Source organism: Cetorhinus maximus, chromosome 29, assembly GCF_964194155.1.
Source record: "Cetorhinus maximus chromosome 29, sCetMax3.hap1.1, whole genome shotgun sequence".
In the NCBI taxonomy this organism is placed as follows: Eukaryota; Metazoa; Chordata; class Chondrichthyes; order Lamniformes; family Cetorhinidae; genus Cetorhinus; species Cetorhinus maximus.
In genome coordinates, this window is record NC_135907.1 from 16,722,150 (window position 1) to 16,748,859 (window position 26,710).

The 26,710-nt window shown below is 44.3% G+C and overlaps 2 protein-coding genes across 7 annotated transcripts in view; both read right to left on the reverse strand.

Annotated features, from left to right (window-relative positions):
• The window catches only part of LOC144669302 (transportin-3-like), a 50,628-nt gene extending 46,740 nt beyond the window's left edge, over positions 1-3,888 (reverse strand). Inside the window, exons 1-2 of one of the 2 annotated variants that reach the window (XM_078531657.1) lie at positions 3,879-3,888; positions 1,039-1,163 (exon numbers count right to left, since the gene is read on the reverse strand). In XM_078531657.1, the coding sequence (XP_078387783.1) occupies positions 1,039-1,155 (117 nt within the window). In that variant the 5' untranslated portion in view covers positions 1,156-1,163; positions 3,879-3,888. Of the gene's footprint in view, positions 1-1,038; positions 1,164-3,026; positions 3,047-3,878 lie in introns of those variants that run through there. The other variant, XM_078531658.1, reaches the window with a different exon arrangement.
• LOC144669307 (carnitine O-palmitoyltransferase 1, liver isoform-like) overlaps positions 1-26,710 on the reverse strand; it is a 534,090-nt gene that overhangs the window by 427,777 nt on the left and 79,603 nt on the right. For 3 of the 5 annotated variants that reach the window (XM_078531667.1, XM_078531665.1, XM_078531666.1), the window contains exons 16-19: positions 26,337-26,489; positions 24,735-24,848; positions 17,658-17,750; positions 10,632-16,909 (exon numbers count right to left, since the gene is read on the reverse strand). In XM_078531667.1, coding sequence (XP_078387793.1) covers positions 16,826-16,909; positions 17,658-17,750; positions 24,735-24,848; positions 26,337-26,489 — 444 coding nt within the window. In that variant the 3' untranslated portion in view covers positions 10,632-16,825. Of the gene's footprint in view, positions 1-10,631; positions 16,910-17,657; positions 17,751-24,734; positions 24,849-26,336; positions 26,490-26,710 lie in introns of those variants that run through there. The other 2 variants (XR_013573657.1, XR_013573656.1) reach the window with 2 other exon arrangements.

Consider the following 26,710-nt stretch of genomic DNA (forward strand, 5'->3'; position numbering starts at 1 on the left):
CAGATGAGTTTTTACAACATCCTGGTAGAAACATGATACAATTCCAGATTTATTAATTGAATTTAAATTCCACCATCTGCCGTGGTGGGATTTGAACCCATGCTCCCAGAGCATTAGCATTACTAGTCCAGTTACACGACCACTATACCACCGTCTCCCTCTAAGTACATGAGCCACTGTCCACATGTAGTTCACAGACAGCCCAGATGATAAAGACAAGCACATTTTTGCTGAATAAATTTAAAAATTAGTAATAGACTCCATCATTGGGCTTGTGATCTCAATATGCATGGATAGGGAGGGCTGTGGATCTGATATGAATTAATATTAACGTTTGTGCTGCACTAAGACATGCTGTCTCTGATAAACTGACACCAAAATTCCAATATCCAGTAAAGGGGAAAACTGCAAAGTTGCACAGTAAATGGCGATAGGTGTGTATTAAGTAAATATGCCTATAAAGTATATTCATTTGAGTTATGCATAGTGTTCTGTTAGAAAAATAGTGCTTGTAGCTAAAACAATATCATTGCAGCCATACCAATGGCTAGTCAGTTCAGTGATTTCTACTGGATGACACTCATCTATTCCCACTATCCTGGTCACTCCCATGCCCTTTAATATCCTTTTGTTAAACAGCTACCGAATTACTTAAAATAATCGATAGACTCTACTTCGACACTGTGACAAGAGAATTCCACATTACGGCCATGCTCTGAACTTGTGTACGCGTTGCGATACTGAAACTTGTCTCCTCTAGTAAATGTCCCACTAGAAACAATCCATCATTGTTTAGCTATCAGAAGCCTTCAAACTCTTGAAGGCCTCCATCAGATCACCCACTAATCCTCTCAGCAGTGTTGAGCAGAAAAGAATAGAGGGAATTCTAGCTGTCAGAATATAGTGTTAGAATCCTGTTGTGTCAATGTAAAGCAGGTAGGAGCTCATTCCTGATTAACTGCAATATGCAAAGCACTAAATGCAAATCTGGCCCATGTATCTACGATCAGGTTATGGTTCACTGAAGTGCTTACTTACCGACTTCTGGAATTCACCCAGCCAGGCTGAGGCCCTCTCTTTACCCTGTGGGTCTGGATGATGGTACAAAGCTTGAACAGCTTGATAGACTGAGTCTAAACTGACCTCCCCTTCCATCCTGCGACCTGGAATCCAACAAACGGGTAGATTATTACACGGACTTAACGCAAAACTTTTGCTTCTTCAGTGACGTGGTACCAGTGCCTCCTTTACCCAGTGAGAGTTTTTTCAAGCGTTTGCATTTGTGGCCACTCGGAGCACTTGGGGAGGGGGGCGGGGGGGGGGCGCACAAATAAAATTTAAGTCCAGATCCTGTAATCTGCATCCATCTCAAGCTACTGGAACTAATGATCTTGGTGTTCCGATGCAAGATTAATTCCACAGCATTAAAAGCTGCACTTTCAAGGCTATAAAGTTTAAACAAGACAATGCAGGAAATAAGAACCAAATGGAAATAGGATCAAGTTGCTTGGCTTCATGGCTGGTTTCCCAGGGCTCAGCTCGTTGGTGGCCCTGGGGTCCCTGGTTGGACAGACAGTCCTACAGGAATATATCAGTGGGCCAAGCATCTGTTGGGATTATAACAAACTGCTTGAACATATCTTGCACAAGCACAGAGGAGCCTCACATGCAAATGTGTGTAGGTACAAAGCCCCATGCGTACATATTTACCTGCACTAAGACAGTGGGACCATGCGCACACCTGCACATGTACAGCAAGGCTTCACATGCACAAACAGCGAGGCCCCAGGTGCATATGCACCTGCAGAGGCATTGCAAGTAGGCAAGTACAACGATACTCCAGTTGTGTTCGCAGTAACCTGCACACGTACAATGAGACTCCAGGTATGTACACAGAAACTGCACAGGTACAAGACTCCAGGTGTGTACACAGTAACTGCACAGGTACAACAAGACTCCAGATGTGTACACAGTAACTGCACAGGTACAACAAGACTCCAGGTGTGTACACAGTAACTGCACAGGTACAACAAGACTCCAGGTGTGTACACAGTAACTGCACAGGTACAACAAGACTCCAGGTGTGTACACAGTAACTGCACAGGTACAACAAGACTCCAGGTGTGTACACAGTAACTGCACAGGTACAACAAGACTCCAGGTGCATACGCAGTAACCTGCACACGTATAATGAGACTCCAGGTGTGTACACAGTAACTGCACAGATACAGTAAGACTCCAGGAGTGTACACAGTAACCTGCACAGGTACAGCAGAAGCTTTACTTTTTGTGAGCAGTCTCTTTTGAGGGTGACCTGTGTCAGTGACTGGTTTTACTGCCAGATTACTGAACCTTACAATAAGAAATATCTGGTTCCAGGCTGCAAATCAATCAGAGGTGTGATTAACAATCTTAATAGTTAATGATATTGTCAAGCCCGTTGTTTGAATTACATTCTCATAATTCAGCAGCACTGTTAGCAGTGTCAATATTAAAGGCTGCCATCAATGTAGCTGAAATTGACATGGTCTTAGTGCCAAGGCGTGAATGGCTAACATAATAAAAACTCTTTATGTTCTGATAAACAATATATTCCATGACCTAAATAAGCTCGTGACAAGCTGCCAAGTTTCACTCTGTATAACATGCATAGAAGGACTGTGACTTCAGCTGTCTCCTCTCCTTCACAAGACTTCAATGTGCTTCACAATTTCAGCCTGGCAATTTGGACCTTGTGTAGGAAGGCAGAGTAGAAGGCTACAGCTCCCAGTATTGGAAGAGGGTATACTGAGAGTCAATCGTCCCAGAGTAAGAAAGCAGCACACACTTCTGTTGGCTTTGATCATGCAACTGAAGGTCAAGTCCTGCTGCATTCAACATGGCATCAGCTCATCGCAGCTAGGGTATAACCAGCTTTTAACATCGCAAAATGGGGCCAGGGCCACATTTAAACAAAACACCTGCCGGACTTTTGCATGGGTGTCGGGCAAGGATAGCATCAACCGAGACAGTCCACACAAACTCACCATCCAGAATTAGTCGCTTGGGCGAGCTATAAGAAAGTTGGAGCTCATCTTAAGACAAAGGAAGAGTGAAGAAATAATGCCCCCACCCAACCCCCCCCCCCCCCCCCCCCCCCAGAAGAAATGCCTCTGATCTTCATCTTAGATTGAAGGCCCCTTATTTATTTTTAAACTTTGACCCCCGGTTCTAGATTCTTCCATCAGAGGAAGCATTCTTTCAACATCCACCCTGTGAAGTCCCCATAGAATCATTTTTGCTTCAACAAGATGCACCTCTCATTCTTAAAAACTCCAATGAGTATAGGCCCAATCTTTCCTCGAAAGGAAATCCAGGAACAGAGCAATGGAAGAATTAAAGTCCAGCCGCAACCCCGCCACCCCTGAGGTAAAGCCGACCCTCCTTTTACTTTTATTGATTACTACTTCTACCTTGGGCAGTGGCTGATGTGTGCACCCCAGGCGCCCAAATATAATCTCTTGGCTCCGCCACACAGTTGAGCAGAAAAGGAAAGGCACAAAAAGGACGGGCTTGTTCCAAGTGGAGGGGTTTGTAACTTGCCCACAGTGACCATTGCCCATGGTCTTTCAATGGGATGGGGGGGGGGGAACTGGTTACCAGGGCAATAGCGATGGGATGGGATGGGCTGGGGGAGGGATTTTACTCTTACAACCACCCCAAAGCGCCCTCCCCCACCCCGGACCCTCGCTTCTGGAAAGTTCCATGCGCTTTGCAAATAAGGATTATCCAGCGAGGGGTAACCAAGGCCTCGGGCTCCGCTCCCCACACGCGTTTGCCCCCCTTCTCTCGGCCCCACCGCCCTCCTCTTTCCACCCCCCCCCCCTCCACAGGCTCACCCCTTCCTCCTCCTCCGGCGCCGCCAGCACCAACTCTCGCGTCGCCGCCTGATGACCTCACGGGACCAGTGACCAATCCCCGCTCCACTATTGGCCCGCGCCCCCCAGCCGTTGTCGAATGTCGCCCCGCCTGCACCCTTCCTATTGGCCGCCAGCGGGAAGCCCGCCCACCGCCTCGTGCATTGGTGCGATCCGCAGCCTGCTCTTCTCCCATTGGTCCACTGGCCCGTCAACCTAAGCATATCCCCGCCCACCCTAGGTGCCCGCCCACCCCCCCCCGTTCATTGGTACGATCGGCAAACTTCGCTTCCCCCAATGGGCCACTCGCTCGTCAATAGAACATTCCCGCCCTTTCGGCATTCGTCCCGCCTCCTGTGGCTGATTGACGTGACGTCCTTCCTTCCGATTGGGCAGGACCCTAGACGTCCGTTGACATCGTCCCCCTATTCTCAGAATAAGAATTCACAATCACAGAATTTAGGATTCTTAATTTCCATTTATTTATTAAAAATTATTGATTATTTATTTAATAAACATTATTCATTATTTCTTTGTTAAACATTATTTATTCAACGTTGGGCGTGAGGTGAGGTTTTGAAAAAAAAATGAATGTCTCCGTTCTGCGCCTGCGTTGTGTAATTCCGACTGCCTGGAAGCGATCAGCTCTTACTACGCACGCGCGAATATAGCCCCACCCATTCCCTCTCTTCAGCTGTCAATCAAACTGGTGATGCCAGGGGCTGCCTGGCTCCCCCCGGCGGCACTGCCAGAAAACGCTACCATTGTTGGATCCTGCAAAAACTCCTTCGAGCTGAATTTGCAGAGCTCAGGACAACCCTGAACCCTCCACTTTAAAAAATTACTTTCGAGTTGGAGGCCTATATAATAAGCGCAATAGTGTATTGTTTCTTAGCTCCAAGTGGATAAGATTGGAGAAGCTGGGCTGTTTCTCTTAGAGGAGAAGGTCATGAGAAATCTGGAGTTGATAGGGGAAATCTGTTCTCATTGGCGGAAGGGTGGAGAACCATGCAGATAATTACTGACTTAAAGTGACACAAGCATTCAAAATGGAATTAGACAGTTATCTGGAAAGGAAGGATGTGCAGGGTTACGGGGCGAAGGTGGTGAATGGCACTAATTGAATTGCTCGTCCGAAGAGCTGGTGCAGAAATGATAGGCCGAATGGCATCCTGCACTGCAGCAATTCTGTGATTCTGTGATTGGCAAAAGAACCAAATGTGACAGGAGGAAAACCCTCTCTACGGGGGCGAGTGGTTAGGATCTGGAATGTACCTTTGATCTCCTTACTGATTAAAAATCTGTCTACCTCAGCCTTGAATATTATTAATGACCCAGCCTCTACAATCCTCTGCGGTAAAGAATTCCATATATTACTACCCTCTGAGAGAAGAAATTCCTCCTCACCTCTGTCTTAAATGGGAAACCCCTTACTCTGAGATTGTGCCCTCTGGTCCGAGATTCTCCCACAAGGGGAAACAACCTTTCAGCATCTACCCTGTCAAACCCCCTAAGAATCTTATATGTTTCAATAAGGTCACCTCTCATTCTTCTAAACTCCAATGAGTACAGGCCCAACCTACTCAACCTGTCCTCATAAGAAAATCCCAGCATACCCAGGATCAACCTAGTGAACCTTCTCTGGACTGCCTCCAGTGCCAGTCCTTCCTTAGACAAGGGGACCAAAACTGTTCACAGTATTCTAGGTGTGGTCTAACTAATGCCTTGTGTAGCTTTAGCAAGATTTCACTATTTTTATACTCCATTCCCTTTGAAATAAAGGCCAACATTCCATTTGCCTTCCCTATCACCCGAATTTGTATTTTATTTTTTGTGATTCATGCACAAGGACCTCCAAATCCCTCAATGCTGCAGCTTTCTGCAGTCTTTCTCCATGTAAATAATATTCAGCTCCTCTATTCTTTCTGCCAAAATGCATAACCTCACATTTTACCACATTATATTCCATCTGCCAACTTTTTGCCTACTCACTTAACCTGTCTCTATCCATCTGTAAACTCTTTGTGTCATCCTCACCACTTCCCTTCCCACCTATTTTTGTGTCATCCGCAAACTTGGCAATAGTACATTCACTTTCCTCATCTAAATCATTAACATATATTGTAAATAATTGTGGCCCCAGCACTGATCCCTGTAGCACTCCACTAGTTACAGGTTGCCATCCTGAAAATGCCCCCCTTATCCCAACTCTCTGTCTTCTATTAGTTAGCAAATCCTATATCCATGCTAATATACTACCCTCAACACCATGGGCTCTTATCTTAAGTAGACTTATGTGCGGTACCTTATTGAACAGCTTTTGGAAATCCAAATATATTACATCCACTGGTTTCCTTTTATCTATCCTGCTTGTTGCCTCCTCAAAGAATTCCAATAAATTTGTCAGGCATGATTTCCCCTTCTTGACTCTGCTTGATAATTTTATGCATTTCTAAAGGCTCTGCTATTACATCCTTAATAATACTCTAACATTTTCCCAATGATGGATGTTAAGCTAACTGGCCTATAATTACCTTTTTATTGTCTCCCTCCCTTTTTGAATAAGGGCATAACATTGTTAGTTTTCCAATCCTCTGGGACTTTTCCAGAAGCTAAGGATTCTTGGAAGATTACTACCAGTGCATCCATTATTTGTGTAGCTACTTTCTTTAATATCCTAGGATGCAACCCATCAGGTCCAGGGGATTTATCGGCCTTTAGCCCCATTAGTTTCCCTAGTACTTTTTCTGTAGTGATACTTATTGTATTTATTTCCTACTCCTCGCATTTTGCCCCTTGATTATTTAATATTTTTGGATTACTATCAGTGTCTTCTACCATGAAGACTAATGCAAAGTACTTATTCAACTCCTCTGCCATTTCCTGGTCCCCCATAATTATTTCCCTAGCCTCATTCTCTAAGGGGCCTATGTTTGCTTTGGCCTCTCTCTTCCTTTTTATGTATTTAAAGAAGCTCTTACTGTCCATTTCTATATTACTTGCTAATTTACCATCAAAGTTTATTTTCTCCCTCATTTTTTTTGATTATCTTTTGTTGGTTTTTAAAACTTTCCCAATCCTCTAGCTTCCCACTAATCTTTGCCACATTGTAAGTTTTTTCTTTCAATTTGATACTGTCCTTAACTTCCTGGGTTAACTATGGTTGGTTTATTCCCTTCCTAGAATCCTTCTTTCTCACTGGGATATATCTTTGTTGTGAGTCATGAACTATTTTCTTAAACATCTGCCATTGTTCATCAACAGTCTCTTCTGCTAAACTCCTTTCCCAGTGCACTCCAGCCAACACTGCCCTCATTCCTTTGTAATTACCCTTACTTAAGTTTAGCACAGTTGTTTCCAACCCAAGTTTCTCACTCTCAAACTGAATGCTAAATTCTACCATGTTATGATCACTGTTTCCTGTGGGATCTTTCGCTCTGAGATCATTTATTAAACCCGCCTCATTACACATTACCAGATCCAAAACAGCCTGATCACTGGTTGGATCCACAACATATTCTTCTAAGAAGCTGTCCTGAATACACTCTATGAATTCTTGCCCATGGCTACCTCTGCCAATCTGATTTTCCCAATCTACCTGAAGATTAAAGTCACCCATGATTAACGTACTGCTTTTTTATAAATGCCATCATTATCTCCTGACTTAATCTCTGTCCAACAGTATAGCTACTAAGGGCCTATAAACTACTCCCACCAGTGTCTTCTTCCCCTTGTTATTTCTTACCTTAAATCATATGGATTCTACATCTTCCGATCCAAGATCATTTCTTGCTATCGTACTTATTCCACCTTGTACTAACAAAGCTACCCCACCACCCTTTCCTTCCTGCATGTTCTTTTGAAAAGTCACATACCCATGAATATTTAGTTCCCAGCTTTGATCTCCTTGTAACCACGTCTTCCGTAATGGCGATAAGATCATACCCATTAACCTCTATTTGTGCTGTTAATTCATTTATTTTGTTAGGGGTTTGAATCCACAACATTTGGTCAGATAATCGTGCTACCAACTCCATCAAAGAACCACTGCAGCAGAGAAGGTTAAGGGAAGAATTCAATAGAGGTGTTCAAAATTATTTATGGTTTTGATAGAGCAAATACGGAGAAACTGTTTCCAGTGACAGGAGGTTCAGAAACCAAGGAACGTAGATTTAAATTATTCAGCAAAAGAACTTAACAGATGAGAATTTTTTAATGCAGATTGTAGTTATAATCTGGAATGTACTGCCTGAAAGTCTGGTGGAAAGAGCTTCTTTGTAACTTTTAAAAGATACTTAAAAGGGGAAAAATTGGCACGGGAATGGGAAACGTGCAGTGGACTGAGACTAATTGGATAGTTCTTTCAAAGAGCTGTTCACAGGCACAATTGACCGAATGGCCTCCTTCTGTGCCCTAACATCCTCCAAGAAGGGATTTTTTTTTTTTGTCACAGAGCTGGGTTTTGCAGGAACATTTGGGGAGGGGTGCAGAAGGTGAGTGCAGTGCACTCTGGCATTTTGGTCCAGATGCGAGAGTGCCAGAGCAGCGCTTGGAATGGGCAGGGAGTCGGGTGGTACACCCGGCAGGTTCAAGGGCAGAGAGAAATCACCAAAGCTCATTGCATCACCGATTTCAATTCCCCGGAGCTTCACATTGTCCAGAATGGTGAACGATCATTTGCCTGACTTTCCCCCTGGTCTTACCTGTAAGACATTACATCTCACAGCTGTGACTTGAATAGTTGCACCTTTATTTTGAATCACTGTGCTAACTGGAGTGAAATCGTTGTTTGGTAGTACAGAGCTTGAGTAGTGCTGAAAAGAGAGACACTTTTTGTCAAAGCTTTTTGTCTTGCACTCATCAGGACAATTCGCAAGAAAATACCAACATCAGGGGAAACAGCATATTTACCCTGTGAGGAGAGAGTGCTGATCGTTTGGCAAGTGGACTAGATATGGCAATGCCTCCACCAATCATAGTTCACTTGCCAACCAATCAGTGCTTTCTTCCCATACAGTATATGTAGTTTCCCCTGATATTGGTATTTTCTCGCGAATTGTCCTGATGAGTGCACGACGAGAAGCTTCGACAAAAAATATCGCTTTTCTGGGCAGAGGCCGAGGGCTTCGTTTCACAGTCGGCCCAAGAGTTCCGGCGCATGCACAGACTACAGCAGAGCGACAGGCCGTGCATGCTTGGTTTCCCGGCATTCTTTTGACAGCTACAACAATTGGGCAGTGCGCCTGCATGGCCTGAACGGGACCCAGTTTTGGGTGCCATAACAAGGGGAAGTCCTAGGGAGAGGACCCAGAGAGGAGAGATGTTATTGGGGAAGAACCATCGGGGAGAGAAACCACTTGAAGGCTGAAGAAGAGGCTCCAGAGAGCAAAAGTGCTGCTGTTGGCTGGCTCCAGGTAGTGAGAGCTCATGAGAAGCCGTGGAGAGCAGAAAAGGTAGCAGGTGGTCAGGATTTTAGCTTCCAAAGTGAGTTGCAGTAGGAATTTTCCAGGCTCACCGCACCCACCTTCAGAGAAAACCCCTCCAAATGGCAGGATCTTCATTCAGGGAGGGGTGTAGGATTGAGTCAGACCTGCCACTTCCCGGAGACGCAGATTGGAGGCAGTCACAGGGGCTGCTGAGTGCCAAAACGGGCTGTTTAAAAGACCCAGCTTGATTCTCTGGGACTTTGTTACAGCGTCTTAAATATTTTAGGCCCTCATACCCCCTCACCCACTCCCTATCAATGCCAACTCATGCCCTTACCAACCCCCCCCATGGGCCCTCATACCCTCCATGCCAACTCATGCCCCCTACCCGTGCTAATGGCCCATTAAAGCCCCCAATGCCAACTCATGCCAACCGATTGGCCATTCCTGGACCTTAGACCCTCCATGGGCAGATCTTAGCAGCCATGTTGAAGTAAAACAAAGTGCTAAATATCGATTACAGCCTTCACTACATGAGAAAACAGTCCCATTCGTGAAAGCCCGTTCAAAACTTTTAAATGCCCCAAAGTATTTAGTCTATTATGAAAACAAACAGACTTGCTTTCATAACCCACATCAAAAGCAGTTAATCCTTTAATAATCTCTTTGAACTGTCAATCAAACTGTGAAAACTTAGGATCTCCTGCTGGCATAATTATAGATTGTGGCAAGCAGCTAAGCATTAATGACATAAAGATAGCCCTTAGTGTAATGTTAACAAACAATTATTATAACTGCCAAACCAGACTTTTTTTTTAACCTCTCAATGACACAGGCAGGTTGTTTTTTTTTATTTCTAAAGGCTGGGGATTTAAATGATTTCACAGCTTGACAGTTCTACAGACCTTCCCCATCCTTCATGAGCTTTGTAAAAATGTGTAACTTCCACACTGCAGGTTAAGGCCCTTGCTACAGCGAACTGAGTTCAGATGGTGCTGCTGAGTTTGGGTTTCCTTCATGTATGATTCCCCTACTGGCGAAAATGGGGGCAGGGCTTCCAGGTCAGGGTCCTGCCTGCTGTAAGGTCCACGGAGTTTCCATGACTCCGCGAAAATGCGGGCCACAATTATAGTCGGCCCCACATATGCACATGCGTACGCATAGCCAACCAGACATATACAGACACTTTCAAATAAACACACACACACACTCTTCCATCCTCACATTAAACGGCCACATTCAGAAACCTCTACATATCACCAAACACAAGATGGCACCCGCAAATAATAAAAAGACAGGACACGGATAGTTTCAGGCAACTGGTATTTTACTTCTGAGTGTCCCTTACTGATTGCATTGATACCTGCATAGACATTTACAAAAAAAAACAAACTGAATGTCAAAAGAAGTGAGAGAATAAAAAACAACCAATAATGCAACTAACACGATTCAACATAGGAGACAGACAATTCTTCTAATGACATGGAAAACGAGAGCACCAAACTGAGAGAGATACCCGTTCCCACTCAAAAGAAGTGGGTATTATGCACAACATCTGACATTGAATTTTGTACAGCTGCAGCTCTGTCCAGGCTCATCATGTGCTCATAGGTGCGCTGCTTGTTCCTGTACATGTTCTGTTGCATTATCTTAAAAACATTCGGCTCAAAACGCACTTGAAAGAACAAAGTCTGCACTTGTTCCTGTTGTTCCCACTTCACTCCCACATAAAGAGAGCTGGGAGTTGCAATCAGGAATCAGTCACAGCAGTGATGATAAACATGCATGGCGATAGCAGACAACATGAACAACAATGGCACCCACTTGGCAGAGGAGCATGTCAAACCACAGAAATACAAGCCCAGTAAAATATGAATCTTGAAATCGCCTTACCATCTAGGAATTTATCCCTTTGAAGATATTATAGACTGGACTCTTAATAATGTGGGGAAATTCTTACTGTCTAGTTTGTTATGTTTTAAGATTGCTGTGTGTGTGAGTCAAATAGGCTGCTACAAGTTTGGAATTGGGATTTAAACGAGAGGGTTATGGAAGAATGGACCACACTTATGGGAAATTATACCCAGTTTCTAGTGCATAGAGTGGTGAATTATCATTCACTATTCTATGCAGCGTGAAGCCTAGGGACTGGCTTACGTCGAAGGCTCCTGCCCAGGTGATAATGTGTTAAACACAAGAGGTGAGGCACATGGGACTGGGACAATACCTGCAAGGTTTTAAAATTAATTAACCGAAAAGGGTGAAGTTGTTAAAGCTCCTCAAGACCCCTTTTCTCTTAAGGGCACCGACTAATTGCTGGGATACAGTTCCATAGGTGTCAGATGCCTTGCAAGAGTATGCCAAGAATGAGCATCAACTCAACTGTAAAGAGCATCACAGCTGAGCCTGATCCTGACAGCCACACATACACGCACAAACACACACACAAGGCACAGGCACAGACACACAAGGTACAGGCGCGCACACACACAGCACAGGCACACACAGATGCGCAGACAGGCAGGCAGACACATGCACAGACACACAATACACGCATACCGACACACACACAGGCACAGACACATACACACAGATAGACACACTGGTGTACACACACCACAGACACACAAACAAACACACATGCGCTCAGACACACACAGGCGCACGCACACACACAAGCATTTTCCAGCAGCAGCCACTGGCTGATAACTAATTGGACTTTTCCCCTCCTTGGCCAGGTGGCCTTTCACCCCTGTTCCACCAGCCTGGCTGAGATCAGCTAACTTAGCAGGGGCTTGCGATCATTATCTGTGACAGGCCTGGTCTACGCAGCTTGGCCTGGCTGACCATGGGACATTTTCAAATAGCTTTTCATCCTTGGTTATAGCAGCTTTAAGTTAAATAAATTTGCAGCTATCAACCCAGGGTGGAAGCAGTCAGTCAAGTTAATGGATATGCACTCCGTCCCCACTGAGAGCATTCCTGCTTCTGAGTCTGAAGCTGCAGGGTTTGAACTCCACTCCAGACGGGACTAGCGAGACTGGAGCTGCAGCTCTGAGTTCACAGATACTTGAGTCTTATAGGCCCACTCTCCCTATTGTATGGGAGACCCCAAAACCCTCCTGCGATATCAGTGCACAGTGCGCAGGTAACGGAGAACCTCTGCAACTGTTGATCAGGCAGCAAATCTTTCCAACAGCTTCACACTGTTTGCCAAAGAGAAGAATGAGAAGGTAGGAAAGGGACAAGCAATTTGAACCCTGGTTATAATAGTGACCAGGAAACAAGAGTGTGACCCAACTGACTCTGCATTTGACAACTGCAAATCCACACTTACACTGAAGCAGGGCAGTGCGGCTCTAACTTTTATCGTCTCTTCCAAGGCTCCCAGCAGGAACATCTGGAATTCCCTGGGGGTGGGGGGGTGGGTGTGGGAGGGTCAATGCAGCAGCCAAATCAGGAGAAGCCCCGAGGAGATTGCTGGCGGAAGTCTCTGGAATGTACTAAGTCACTTCAGAAAACAATCACCATGCTACCTTCTCAGTGATTACATTTCCTTTCCTGAGGCTGGAGGAGGAATAGAAATTTCTAGAACTGTGATGGCCAAACCACTCCATCCTGCACCGGTGTGGTATTTGGATGCTGTATATTGCACATGGTTGGTATCTGAACTATGGCACCTTACTATGGTAACAAGGTATCTCTACCACCCACACCAGATATTCTGTGACTCCCTGTACACATCACCAACTTTTGTGCTCTGATTTTCCACTGGGGAAATGTACGGGTTAAAACAGGGTCAAAACTCTGCTTCAATTTAACCCATTCAGCTAGGTTATCACTGCCCACAAAAGGTTAAAAGAGTTATAATGATTTAAGGACACAATTTACAACAGTAAAATGTTAACATAATATAAAGATAGAAATTTGACACAAAAACACTCGTTCCAGAGATGCACAATGGAGGTAAGTAAGTGCTCACGTGACTGAAAACTGTAATCATATAACGTGGTCCTTTAGTTACATTGCTCTTTGGTAATATGTCAGAAATCCTCTGCAATTTAATCTCAAACCTGGTCCTTACCCCACTGAATCCGCTAAGTGTTTAATCCTAACCCTATATTATTCTATTTTATATTGGTAAAGATCACACCCTAACACTCTGAAAACGCAGAGGGGAGTTTTACTGGGATGGTATGACTGGAGAATACTGCAACACACCAGCTGCATCACAAGTGAGGTCTGGTTTAATTTTGGTTCACTTTCCACCACAATATCTGGAATGTGCAGTTAAAATTTGTTTCTTGTTTTTGCAGTTTCCCTTTAAGGGGCTGCCTTTTACTTTGCCCCTGATTTTGTTGGTTTAGTTTATTTGTCTGTGCTCAAAAGAGTTACAAGCACAGCTTTAAATCAAATTGCACTTCAATTTTTTAGGTCAGATTAACAGTGGACCAGTTAGATAACTGGATATAAACAATGGCTTAATCAGATCAAATCGTACAACCGAACCTCCCCGGGTCAAATATTTGTCAGAATTTGATTGAAATAGAATTGGAAAATGCCACCACTAATCTCGCTTACTGGGAGACCCTTTTTTAAAATTTCCTCAAGCTCCTGAGCTAAGGCTCTCACCTCTCACGGTATGCAACAAGAGCTTTCGCAGTGGGAGCCCGCTCATGCGGATCAGCTGCTGACATTTAGCACACGCGAAGACCCGCTATATACCTTTCAATGTGAACGTTCTGACAGCAGAAGCACGGGGCTTAGTAGGGACCGGCAATGTATGCCTTCATGTGCTGTGTCTTGAAACTGGTAATGGCAAGAAGGAATATTGAACTGTGCTGGTGTGCATCATGTTGCCTAAGCAGTGTTGTGTCCCTGCTGTAGTGCTCAGGACAAGCATGGTTCGATTGTACCATCAGATATAAATTAAACAATGTTTGTAAAATGATTGTGCATTACATTTTCCTAATGGCAAAGACAGAAGGAGAGAATGGAAAATACTCTTTGCCAAAATAAATCCTTCTCATTTATTTCTTTTCAAATATAAAAGGGGCCTTTCCAATCCCTACTGAGATTCAAGGTCTTCATTCGGTATTTCTTTGGCTATGATTAAAATTTTGCAAATATCACGGTAAGTTATTTTAAATGTGATTGTCATTTAATCATTCTTAAATCATTTCTTAATTCCACATGTGTCGACCTGTTACAAGTGTTCAAGACTCCCAGCTTCTATTTCATTGTTTTTTTTTGGTGTTGCTGTCCTGCCAGTCTTAGTGTCTCGCAGTAAATGGCTTCATGGAATTGTTCGTTTAATAGAATATATACAAATACATTATAAATACCACGGTCTTAAACCCAGCTTCTGGTTAGCCAGTTCTTCACAAATGTTTTAGCCCTGGGACTCAGCTGCGGTGAGATTAGTTCCGCAGAGGTGAGGCTCACAGGATCAGGGTGTACGATTTTTAGATGGCATCTTAGCTTCACTATTATAAAGTGTCAGGGGAGGGCAGGAATCCCTTCGATTTTAATGGGTAGCATTATATGTGCCTTTGCGAAACATGCACTTAGAGTTTGGTCAAAGACTCCAAACAGTGGAAATCTTCACAAACGCATACAATGTTGCTGCACAGGGTGATCAGGAGTGGGGAAAGTGCACACAATTCCTAGGGCGCTTACCCACCCGAAAATATAACGACTGATTTGTCTTAACAGCTGTTTCTCACTCAATTCAGGGTTCCCCCGCCCCAGCGAACTTTATTCCAATTGGGGTCAAAGGGATAGATTTAATTTCCATCAGGTCGTCCCAATGAAGCTCTCGCCCAGAGGCTGCGAGAAGCGAGGGCTGTCCATATCCTGGAGAAATGGAATGCTGGCTAACCAGAGGTCCAGTTTAATGAAAACAAATCAGTTCTATCTTTAATAACTGCATTTAAAGGCACCAGCTTCAACAGACAGAGCTTGAATTTAACAGCTTTTAAAAGAAAAGAGACTATCGTTGGGATAAAAGATGGCACTCGTGGGGGAGAATGTTTTTTTTCAATCCTTAGAAGATTCTACTCGAATACAGATTAACCACAAATAGAGAAAATCCAAAATTAAAAAAAAACACCTGCCAGGAGTCCAAAGGTGAGTTAATAGCATGGAAGTTTTTCTCGCAATTGGAAACAATAATCGAGTTTGATGCAGCTTTCTGTTTCTCCCCAGGATAGAAGTCCAAATAATTGGGCTTGATGGTTGGCTAAATGTGAAGCTAATTTTCTGCATACGAAAATGGGCCCTAACTGAATTTAGATTGGAGAAGAGATCTCCCATTTCATTGTTAAACGCCATAATACAAATTCAGTACCTAGCGAATGGAAGAGGAATATCTGATGGACAGGTGCAGTAATTTCAATGATAAATGGAATCAGTCTGTTCAGTGGAGTCCAACTTCTTAACATTGCTATTTGTAAATTCTGTTATCTCATTGATGAAATTCATTCCCCTTCCCCCTGCCAGATGAGCTCCTGCCCATTAGACAAGCCTTGACCACTGTAATCGGCTACTGGTTGCCGAATACAAACCAAAGGTGGCACCAATGTGCGTGACACTGCTACTGTAGCACATCGGGGCGTGGGGGGGTTTCAAGTGTTAGTTATACCCCAGTTCAAAAATCAAGCTTTTATGGGAATACAGTGTTGTGTCCAGTAAAGGTGATTGGATGTTCTGCATTCATGCTCTCCTCTGCCATACTTTGAAAGTTCTGTGCAACTAGATACAAGGGGTGTGTGCCACAATCGAACCTGGGACCCCCTTAATCTCCATTAATGCAGGGGGCTTTGAATGGAACATGTCTCCCTGAATAATGATCTAAGGCACGTGAAAAGATGACGTACTAAGGAGCCCTGGGTCATCAATGCCCTCAAATAGAAAGCTGCAGCAAATTTTTTTCTTTTTAACCATCTTTTCTCCACCCCAGTCAGCCGGGCTTTACAGACCTGGTACACTCAGCCTATACAGGGCCAATCGGTTGCTCCCATTTTGCTGATTGTCCCAGATGCTGGTATCCCCCTAGTCTCCAGGTTAGGTTTGGAGGTTCACTGCAGCTCTGCAGCATATCCCAAGTTTAACAAAACGCAGGCATGCAACGCCAAAGCAGCACACATGGTGCAACTCTGGCATGGAAACAGAGAATGATTAGAAGAGTAAAATGTTATATCTTAATTCTTTACAGAGGAAACAGCTTTTTAATGTTAATATTCAAGCCCTGTCTCTTCCACACACCAGAGTTCCAACGGTAAGTCCCTTTCCTTTGCATTGTTGTTGCTTTTTGTTTTTTTAATTTAAAATTAGCCCCTTGACACAAATGAATAAATAATGAAAGTTGACACAAAGAAAACAGTGCATACGCACGCCAAGTCCTTTAGCAGAACGAATTGTTAAAGCAACCTTGGGTGTGCGGGATCCTCAGTGTTTTTTTTCCCTCCCTTTTGCTGTGTCAGGCAGGTAGAATTACAACATTTAGGGCTTTTTCGCATCCAAATTGAAGAGTGCGAGGATGTCCGACATCGCTTCGGTGATGTGTTTACCAAAACGGTGCGCGTCCTTCCGGAAAGCAAAAGGAGAAAGGATTTAGTCAGTATAATTTTAGAACCAAACATCTTTTATTTCCTTTGTGCAGGTAAGTGTAGTTCAGTGATCTCCACTTATAGGGAATATGGTTTCTCTGTTTGTCTACCTGAACCCAATTAATTAAAATTAATACATATTCTTCAGTTTGTCCAGACATACTGACAACATTACAAATTCTCAACTTTGAGCTTAAATCATTACCCCTTCTGTACTTCTAATTTTCTAGCCCAACAACCTGTCCCCTTGTTCTCTGAACTATGGTCCCTTGTGCATTCCTCTCTTTCATTTCCCCCACGATTGGCAGTTGTGTACCCCAACACTGAAATTCCCTCGCTAAATCCTTCTGCCTCTCCATCTCTTTTGCAGAATTTTATCAAGACAAGTAGTTGGTTGCTGAGGCGAGCTCTGCCTCTATTCTACACGCTTCAAACTGGAACTGTTACCCCAGCACACCGGAATGCCAGGCGCAGATCTGATTCCCATCTCCTCGTAGAGCAGCATATGCAAGCTTCAGTCCGCTTTATCACTATATGGATCTACCTACCACATTGGGACCACTCCTTTGCCTCTGTCAATGAACCCAGCGTACTAATAGCAAGCTGCAGAGTACAAATAAATTCTCCAGACCTCAGATTTTGAATGTTGGATGGAAGCATAATTCCTCTTCCCACACAAGTAAACTCAGGGAAAGGTAAGTAAGGAGTGTGCACTGGGGCTTTACCGTTAACGGGCTGGAGACTTTGCAGGAGACGTGGAAGTTGATGAGATTCTCTCCGACGATAATATAAGAAACACCGTAACCGTCATCTGCAACCTAAGCAACAAAGAGCCAGAGTCACCAACTTAGTGAGTTGTCAAGTCTGTAACTGAACATTTATTGCAGCAGCAAAACTCTAATAGCTTGGTACAACAGAACTTGAGTTTTGCTGAAAAAAAGAGACACGCGGAAGTTTTTCATCTTGCACTCAGCAGGATAGTTGGCAAGAATACCAATATAAGGGGAAAACAACAATTTATACTGTATGGGAAGAAAGTGCTGATTGGCTGGCAAGTTAACTGCTAAACATAGTGCAAATCTGGGACGGTTCTGCCCAAAGTGCAGTAGCGGGTGTGAAAAAGGATGTTTTACCCATCGGCCATAATGGCGACTTCTCACGCCGTATCGCCCCAATCCCACCTCATTAATCATGCATTTCTGGGAAGCACGGCATTTGGATGACGGGCGGGCTCTGATTCGCCCGCTACTCCATCGCCTCGCTGCTTCATCACGCTGGGCGCCACATTTAAAGTGCAGCCGCATGCACACCTCTCAGTGCTTCCAGCCCAGGACTGCTGCAAAGAAGACACGGCCCCAAAAGGCAAGGAGACTGCAGCCCCCAGGTTTAGTGAATCATCCCTCGAGCGCCTTTTGGATGCCATGGAGGCCTGCCGTGATATCCTCTACAGCCGCTCTGGCTGCAAGAGGGGTAGCAGCATTACCACTCCTGCTTGGTAGGCGATGGCAGTGGTGATCAGTGTCAATGCTGCACAGAAGAAGTTGGCCATCCAATGCAGATAGAGGATGAATGATCTCATCCGTGTTGCCAGGGTAAGACAATAATCTCATGATTCTAAACTCACACACTCACAAGCCCATCATACATTCACTAGATTCTCATTCACTGCCAGCTCAAAGGACATCAGCACACACACTATCATACACATCCTCACATCTACATCTGACCTGATCTCCTCTGGAGATTGCCTTCTCAGCCCTCACCATCTTGAGGCCACTTGCACAGTCCAACCTGCACCCCCGCACACACCCTGGGATACCTCCCTTCCTAGTACAGCCGTTGCCCTGCAGCTTCTTCCTTGCCTGAGGCCACGTCTCCCCCTTCCCCAAGCAAGCCCTACAAGCGTTGAGAAGTCACGCCCACCTTACGGCTGGTCTGGTAGGTAGAGACTTGCCCAAGAGCCCCCCTAAAAGTGATGTGCCAATCACACGGATGTGGGCAGGCAATCCATCGTGGGGGAATGATTCCAGCGGGCTGGCCTTATAATGTTAAGCAGGTATGTTACAATGGGGTTCCTGACATCCAACGGCGGGAAACACGGGACGCCAATGACGGGTAGAGTGGACGACTGCTAACTGATTTCACAACGCCGTGAACCAGATTTTTAGCCTTCTTGTCATATTGTCCACGCACACCGCCAGACACGCCCGACTCCAGCGGGCACAGAGAATTCCGCCCATTGTTTGAAATTTAAACCAGACAGCTTGACCTTGATTGGTCAAGGCATTGCCCTGAGGAATGAGTCAACGAATGCCTGTCACTTATTCTGTTTAGGAAAAATAAGTGACAACCATTTGCTGACTCATTCCTCAGGGCAATGACTTGACCAATCATGGTCAAGCTGCCTGGTTTAAATTTCAAACAATGCTTGGCAGTTAACTGTTAGTTACCATCACTGGTGCATTCTTCATGGCAACGCCTCTACCAGAGTCAACTTGCCAATCAATCATACAGTATAAATTGTCATTTTCCCCTTATGCTGGTATTCTTACAAAGTGTCCTGATGAGTGCAAGATGAACAGCTTCGACATGTCTCCTTTTTCAATAATACAAAACCTCTTACTTTTAAATGAAAAAAAAAACTCCCTTTGGTTGTTACATCTAAATGCTCCTCCTCAGGCAGGAGTAAATGCATTCTGTAGTGTTCAGTTGTTCTGTGTTTGATCATGAGAGTCTGGTAACTGATCTATGCTCACTGTGCTCGACTGATTAAGTCTGGGTACGGACTCAAAAAAAGTAAAGCTGTAAAAAGAGCCGGAAGCCAGAACTGAAGCAAGGAGGAGATATTTTAAAGCATTGTATAAAGCACTGTAAATAAAATTCCTACACACATAGAAACTAAAGTCATCGCTGCATAGTTCTGAGATATAAACTATACAACACGTGTGGGATGTGGGCATCACTGGCCTGGCCAGCATTTACTGCCCTTCCCTAATTGCTCTCGAGATGGTGGTGGTGAGCTGCTTTCCTGAACCATTGCAAGTGCAGTAGTTTAGCACAACTGAGTGGCTTGCTAGGCCATTTCAGCGAGCACTTAAGAGTCAACCACATTGCTGTGGACCTGGAGTCACATATAGGCCAGACCGGGTAAGGATGGCAGATTTCCTTCCCTAAAGGACATTATTGAACCAGATCAGTTTTTAATGACAATCCAGTAATTTCATGCTCACTATTACTGATACTAGTTTTTTATTCCTGATTTGTTTAATTCAATTCAATTGAATTCAAATTTCCCCAGGATTTGAATTCATGTCTCCACATCATTAGTCCAAGTCTCTGGATTACTAGTCCAGTAATATAACCACTGTGCTACCATACCCAATAGGAGGTCAATAATCGCATCATGGGAGAATCCAGCACACACTATGGTTTGACAAAGAAGCAGATGTGATGAGCCAAATAACTTCTAATACCTTCTCTTTGGAAAGATGTCAACTCTCCCTAGGGTATAGTTCCGTGGTACCTCACTCAAACAAACATTCTTCAAATATTAATGTCGGCAGGATATTCTCAGGGAGTCTCTGCAAGGAGACCCTGTCTAAAAAAGTCTATCTATGAATGCAGTGGTTGGAACACTAATCACAGCCATGTAATGCACTGAAGGTTCTACATATGGTTCTGTGCCACCGCTGGGATCTGAGTTTGCCCTGCAATCAACTTTCCAACATCAGTCTTGTCCACTGAGTGGGGCAAAGTCACTCTCCTCAGCAGCTGCATACTGAGTAACATTGACAACAGCTAGGGGATCAGCCCATTCTGTCAGTCCTTCCAACCAGGGCATGGTGCAGGTACCCTTTTTTTTTTTTAGGGAAAAAGGGTGAAGAATAAAGAACAAGTTTTTAAAAATTCTTTTGTGGGACGTGAGAGTTGTTGGCAAGGCCGGCATTTGTTGCTCATCCCTAATTGCTCTTGGGAAGGTGGCAGTGAGCCACCTTCTTGAACTGCTGCAATCCATGTGGTGTAGGTGCACCCATAGTGATGTTAGGGAGGGAGTTCCAAGATTTTGAGACCATGACAGTGAAGGAACAGTGATACGCTTCCAAGTCAGGATGGTGAGTGGCTTGGAGGGGAACTTGCAGGTGATGGTGTTCCTATGCATCTGCTGCCCTTGTCCTTCTAGGTGATAGAAATCATGGGTTTGGACGGTGCTGTCAAAGGAGCCTTGGCGAGTTGCTACAGTGCATCTTGTATATGGTACACACTGCTGCTACTGTGCATCGAAGGTGGAGGGAGTGAATGTTTAAGGTGGTGGATAGGGTACCTATCAAGCAGGCTGCTTTTTCCAGGATGATGTTGAGTTTTTAAAAAGAGTTTTGTTGGAGCTGCATTCATCCAGGAAAGTGGAGAGTATTGCATCACACTCTGGACTTGTGCCTTGTAGATGGTGGACAAGGTCTGGGGAGTCAGGTGAGTTACTCACTGCAGAATTCCTGGCCTCTGACCTGCGCTTGTAGCCACAGTATTCTCTTAGACAAGACGCAAATATGCTTGCGATGACCAGGCAGATCATAATATAATTCCACAGGACCCAACATAATTTTGTTATGAAAATTGTGACTAATTCCAAATAATTATTAGATGAGGTAATGCCTAATCTAGTGTGAATATGTGTTTTCATTGCTAACAGATACAAATTGGAATAAAGTGTTTATTAAGAAACAACTTGGGAAAATGTCATGCTTCTAATCTTTTTCCTCTCATTGCCTAAAAATGATAACTGTTAAAACCACAGAAATTTGCAGCACAGGAGGCCATTCTGCCCATAATCCCCATACTAGAGTAATCCAAGTTTAAGTTTACTGTCCTGTGCTCCCTTTGTGGCCCTGTAACTTTCTCTGCTTCAAACGATTACCAATTTTCCCTTAAAAAGAAATGGGCTCTGTCTCAATCTTTCTTTGTGTAAACAGTATTCCATGCTTCAACAATCTTCTGCCTAAACAGATTTCTTCTCATCCCTCTCGTCACTCTCAATGACTATTTTAAATTGTTGATCCTTTGTCACTGACTCCCAAACAGGAAATAGCATTTTCCTATTCACATCTATCAAAGCACTTCAAAATTTAAAAATAAATTCTTAGCCTTCTCTACTCCAGCAGAAATAGTTCCAGTTTCTCAAGTGTTCCCTTTTAACCATAGTTTTTCATGCTTGGCATCATCCAAACAAATCTTTGCTATATATTCTCTGACCTTTCTGTACAGGGCTCCTTAACACTGTGCAGAGTGGCCCAACCAATGCTTTGTACAAATTTATCATCACTTCATTAATCCTGTATTCCTAAAATCCAAAATACTGTCGGTCTTTTCATTTGCACTTTCAAACAATTAGAACATAAGAAATAGGAACAGGAGTAGTCCATTCGGCCCCTCGAACCTGATATTCTTGTGTTTTGATTTCCACATTGCCATCTACCCCCGATAACCTTTGATTCCCTTGCCTAACAAGAATCTATCTACCTCTGCCTTAAAAATATTCAATGACCCCGCCTCCACCACCTTCTGAGGCAGAGAGTTCCAAAATCGCACAACCCTCAGAGAAAAAAAGTTCTCCTCATCTCTGTCCTAAAAGGGCGACCCCTCATTTTAAAACAGTGCCCCCTAGTTCTGGACTCACCCACAAGAGGTAACATCCTTTCGACGTCCACCTTGTCAAGACCGTTCAGGATCTTGTATACTTCAATCAAATCACCCCTCACTCTTCTAAACTCCAGTGGAAATAAGCACAGTCTGTCCAACCTTTCCTCATAAAACAACCCACTCATTCCAGGTATTGAACTAGTTAAGTGTTTGAATTCCCAATTATCTCTGTTCACCTGCACCCTTCAGTGTCTTTCTGTTGCGTACACAGCCCTTTCCATGCTTCTTTTTCAGCAAAGGTTATTCTCCTGTTTAGCTATATTAAACTGCACTATTCCACAAATTGTCTCCGTCTTCCTGAAGTCTTTTACAGTCCTCCTCTCTGCTTGCCAAACTCCATCCAAATCATTTATACGCGCCCATGATAAAATGGAATCCAGCACTGACCCTGAAATACCACATTCCTACCTATTCTCCAATCCAGCAAAACGCCTTCATCCTAACTCTTCTTGTCCATTAGCCAACTTTCTATCATGTTGCTGCATTTCCCTATAAAATATGCATGAATTCTCTGCTCAGCTAATTTTAATTATATCTCCATAAACTTTGCCATTCTTCAGTCCAGCACCTTTATTTCTGTCTCTTCATTTCCTTGCGTATTCCACCACTGAACCTACCTCTGCTGTTATCACATCCTGCTCAACCATCAGTTATTTGCAGGTATGCTTCCACACTGCCCTGAGAGTTTGCCAAAATGCGCATTCTTCATCCGTGGGCCAAGGCAGAGTGTCGACTACCAGTGGGAACCTCACAGTGATGCCCAGTCCTGATCTTACCCGATGTCCTCACACGTGCGTTTTCCAGCAGAAATTTCAGACTAGTGACTGGAATTTGGACCTTTGGTTGCCTTCTTCTGCTCCCTACCACGGGGTCGCTGAGGTAGAACAATTTTCATGTCTTTTTATTGATGAACTGCTCTCTATAGCACAGTTCAGTAAATGTAACCTTCTAAATACATGGCACTATCTATTGATGCTACAACACAATATAAGCACATTGTACTGTTAAATTTAAGACAAAAGCAATATTCTCACTCAAATTCAGACTGTGGGCTGTGAGGAGAGTAGTGTCAAACTTCAAAAGGATATCGACAGGTTGGTGGAACAGGTGGGCAAGTGGCGGATGAAATTTGCTGCAGAGAAGTGTGAAATTATTCATTTTGTTAAGAAAAATGAGGTGAGGGAATATAAACATAAGGGGGTGCTAGAGCAGAGGGATCTGTGGGTATATGTGCATAAATGATTGAAGGCGGCAGGGCAGGTTGAGAGAGTGGTTTAAAATACATGCCGGATCCTGGGCTTTATAAATACCATTCTATGCTCCTAAGTCTACTAGCCTGACCAATTCAATAGAGTAATTGCCACAGACCTAAAAAGATCACTCACGTCTCAACTGGGCAAGCAATGTATCTTACACTAATGTGAAAGGGAGAGAGAGAATCACAGAATCGTTACAGCACAGAATGAGGCCTTTTGGCCCGTCGTGTATGTGCTGGCTCTCCAAATGAGCATTTCACCTAGTGCCAACCCATGTCTTCTCCCCATAACCATTCTCATGAACCTTTTCTGCACTCTCTCGCATGCCTTCACATCTTTCCTAAAGTGTGGTGCCCAGAACTCTAAGCAGTACTCCAGCTGAGGCTGAATCATTGTTTTGTACAAGTTTAACATAACTTACTTGCTCTTGTACTCTATGCCCCAATTAATAAAGCCTAGGATACTGTATGCTTTATTAACTGTGCTCTCAACCCATCCTGACACCTCAATGATCCATGCACATATACACCCAGATCCCTCTGCTCCTGCACCCTCTTTAAACTTTACATTTATATTGTATTTTATTTTATATTGTCTCTCTACGTTCTTCCTACCAAAATGTATCGCTTCACATTTCTCTGCATTAAACTTCATCTGCAACTAGTCCACCCATTCCATCAACTTGTCTATGTCCTTTTGAAATTCTACACTATTCAGCTCACGGTTCACAACGCTTCCAAGTTTTGTATCATCCGCAAGCTTTAAAACTGTGCCCTGTACACCAAGGCCTAGGGAACTGAGAATGTAAATGAAAAATATTAAGCATAATAACGAAGAAGTCAAGTTACTCACTGGGCCAAAACCTCCTCCAATGGAGACGTATTCCGGATGATTCACAAGGTCGAACAGTTCAATTTGCTGAATGGGTGTTTGGCTTGTTGAGAGACACCATGGCTCTGAAAGCACCTAAAATAAAATCCACATTTAGATTTATACGAGACAATTTACAAGAGGACTGCTTTAGTGCACAAGAGTCCAAATCAACCATGACAATCCAGCAATTGAAAAACATCCTTCATTCACACTGGGTTCAAATCAAGACACTTCTCCTTGTCCTGCACTTCTGCTTAATTCTTTTCCAGAACCTCAAGCTGGTCAATCTCCTCACCTTTGTTGCTCTCGGTTGGTCTTCCCTTCCTCTCACACAGAATCAGCCACTTCAATGAAATGAAATTAAGCTTTGGAAAATTCTGTAACTAACTAATACTACTGTATTCATTAAATCTGTGCATTTCATTTACAGCAGATCAGGCCGCATCTGCGGAGAGAGAAACACGGTTAATAGGCGGAATCTTGTGGAGGTAACTGGGGTCTCGGCTAACGGCTGGAGAGCCATTGATAGCCCCATGTTGCCGCTTTCCGGGAAGGCCTGCTGCATCTTGTTCCACTCAGGCACTTGACAGGACTTCCCAAGAGATCAAAGACCCTGGGGGGCAGAAATCCCGCCGCTGAGAGCTGCTGGTCAATCAGAGGCTGGCAGCTCTACTGAATGCAGCACCACCAGGGGAGGCAGTGGCTGCTGCCCGTACAACAGCCCCCCCACCCCCAGGCCTAGGATCACCAACGGACCCAGGCACAGGTGAGTGAGTGATGGTGGGATGAAGATTCTGGGTGAGGGTCTCAGGGGATGGCAGCCAGGGCAGAGGCTCAGTGGGCCCCCCAACTTCCCCATGCCAGCTCCCTCAAACAGACAGACCTCACCCACACGCCCCAGGAGCCTGCAAGCAATGTCCACAGGTTTGCTTTCTCGTGATCCCCACATGACAAGCCCCACCCCCGCCCGCCACTGGTTTCATATCAGCGGTGAGGCCCTTAAGTAGGCATCGCTTACAGGCCTGAATTGGCAGTGGGCAGGAAGGCCGCAGGGTCCACACCCACCACCTTCCTGCTTGATTAATTGCCCCCTGCCACCAAACTCGCCACAGGGGAGGACAAAAGATCCCGCCCAATGCTTCAGAACAGTTCTGATGATTGGTCATCAAGCTGAAACGTCTCTCTCCACAGATTCTGCCTGACCTGCTGAGTATTTCCGGCATTTTGATTTTATTTTAGATTTCTGACAACTGGAGTATTTTGCTTTCGTGAGAGATGATCCTTATCACACTGACTTTTCCTTCGTTTGACACTTTGAATTCAATGTTGACTTCCTGCAAACTGGACAAGAACATGAGATGCTCCAGGGAATCTATTGTGCTGCTGGCGTAGTTACTGGGATGAATGACACAGAATTCAGAGTGAGCTCTGGTGTTCTCCCCCTTTTTTGTTTACACCTAGCGCCCCTGTTGGTTGGCAATGGTGAGATGAGTAATCAGTCCTGCTGTGACATATGGATACAAAGCCTCGGCTTACTGCAACCTGCCATACTTCCCTAAATTGGAGTGAACAATGCTTTACCTCTTGAAGGAACGGTGATTGGACTCCCAGGTACTTGGACACCACGTAGAGGCAGAAGAGATGACGATCAACACCACATCCGACCATGGCAAGTCGGCTGACGTGTTGGTGATTTTTGGCAGCAATGCGGAATAGGTTTAGACATTCATCAACCTGTAAAGAGAACATTTTAAAAAATATTGCTATCTAAATTTTTAAAGCGGTAACAAAGATCATTACTCGAGAAGTAAAGAATTTCTTTCTCGTGGTAAATTGCCCAGTATTATCCCACATATGCTTCTCATACTAACCAGGCATGGTTGTTGCTGGAATACTATTCCACAGCTATTCAACACTCTCAGCTACATTGTCCATGTAGCCATCCTTGACAGGTG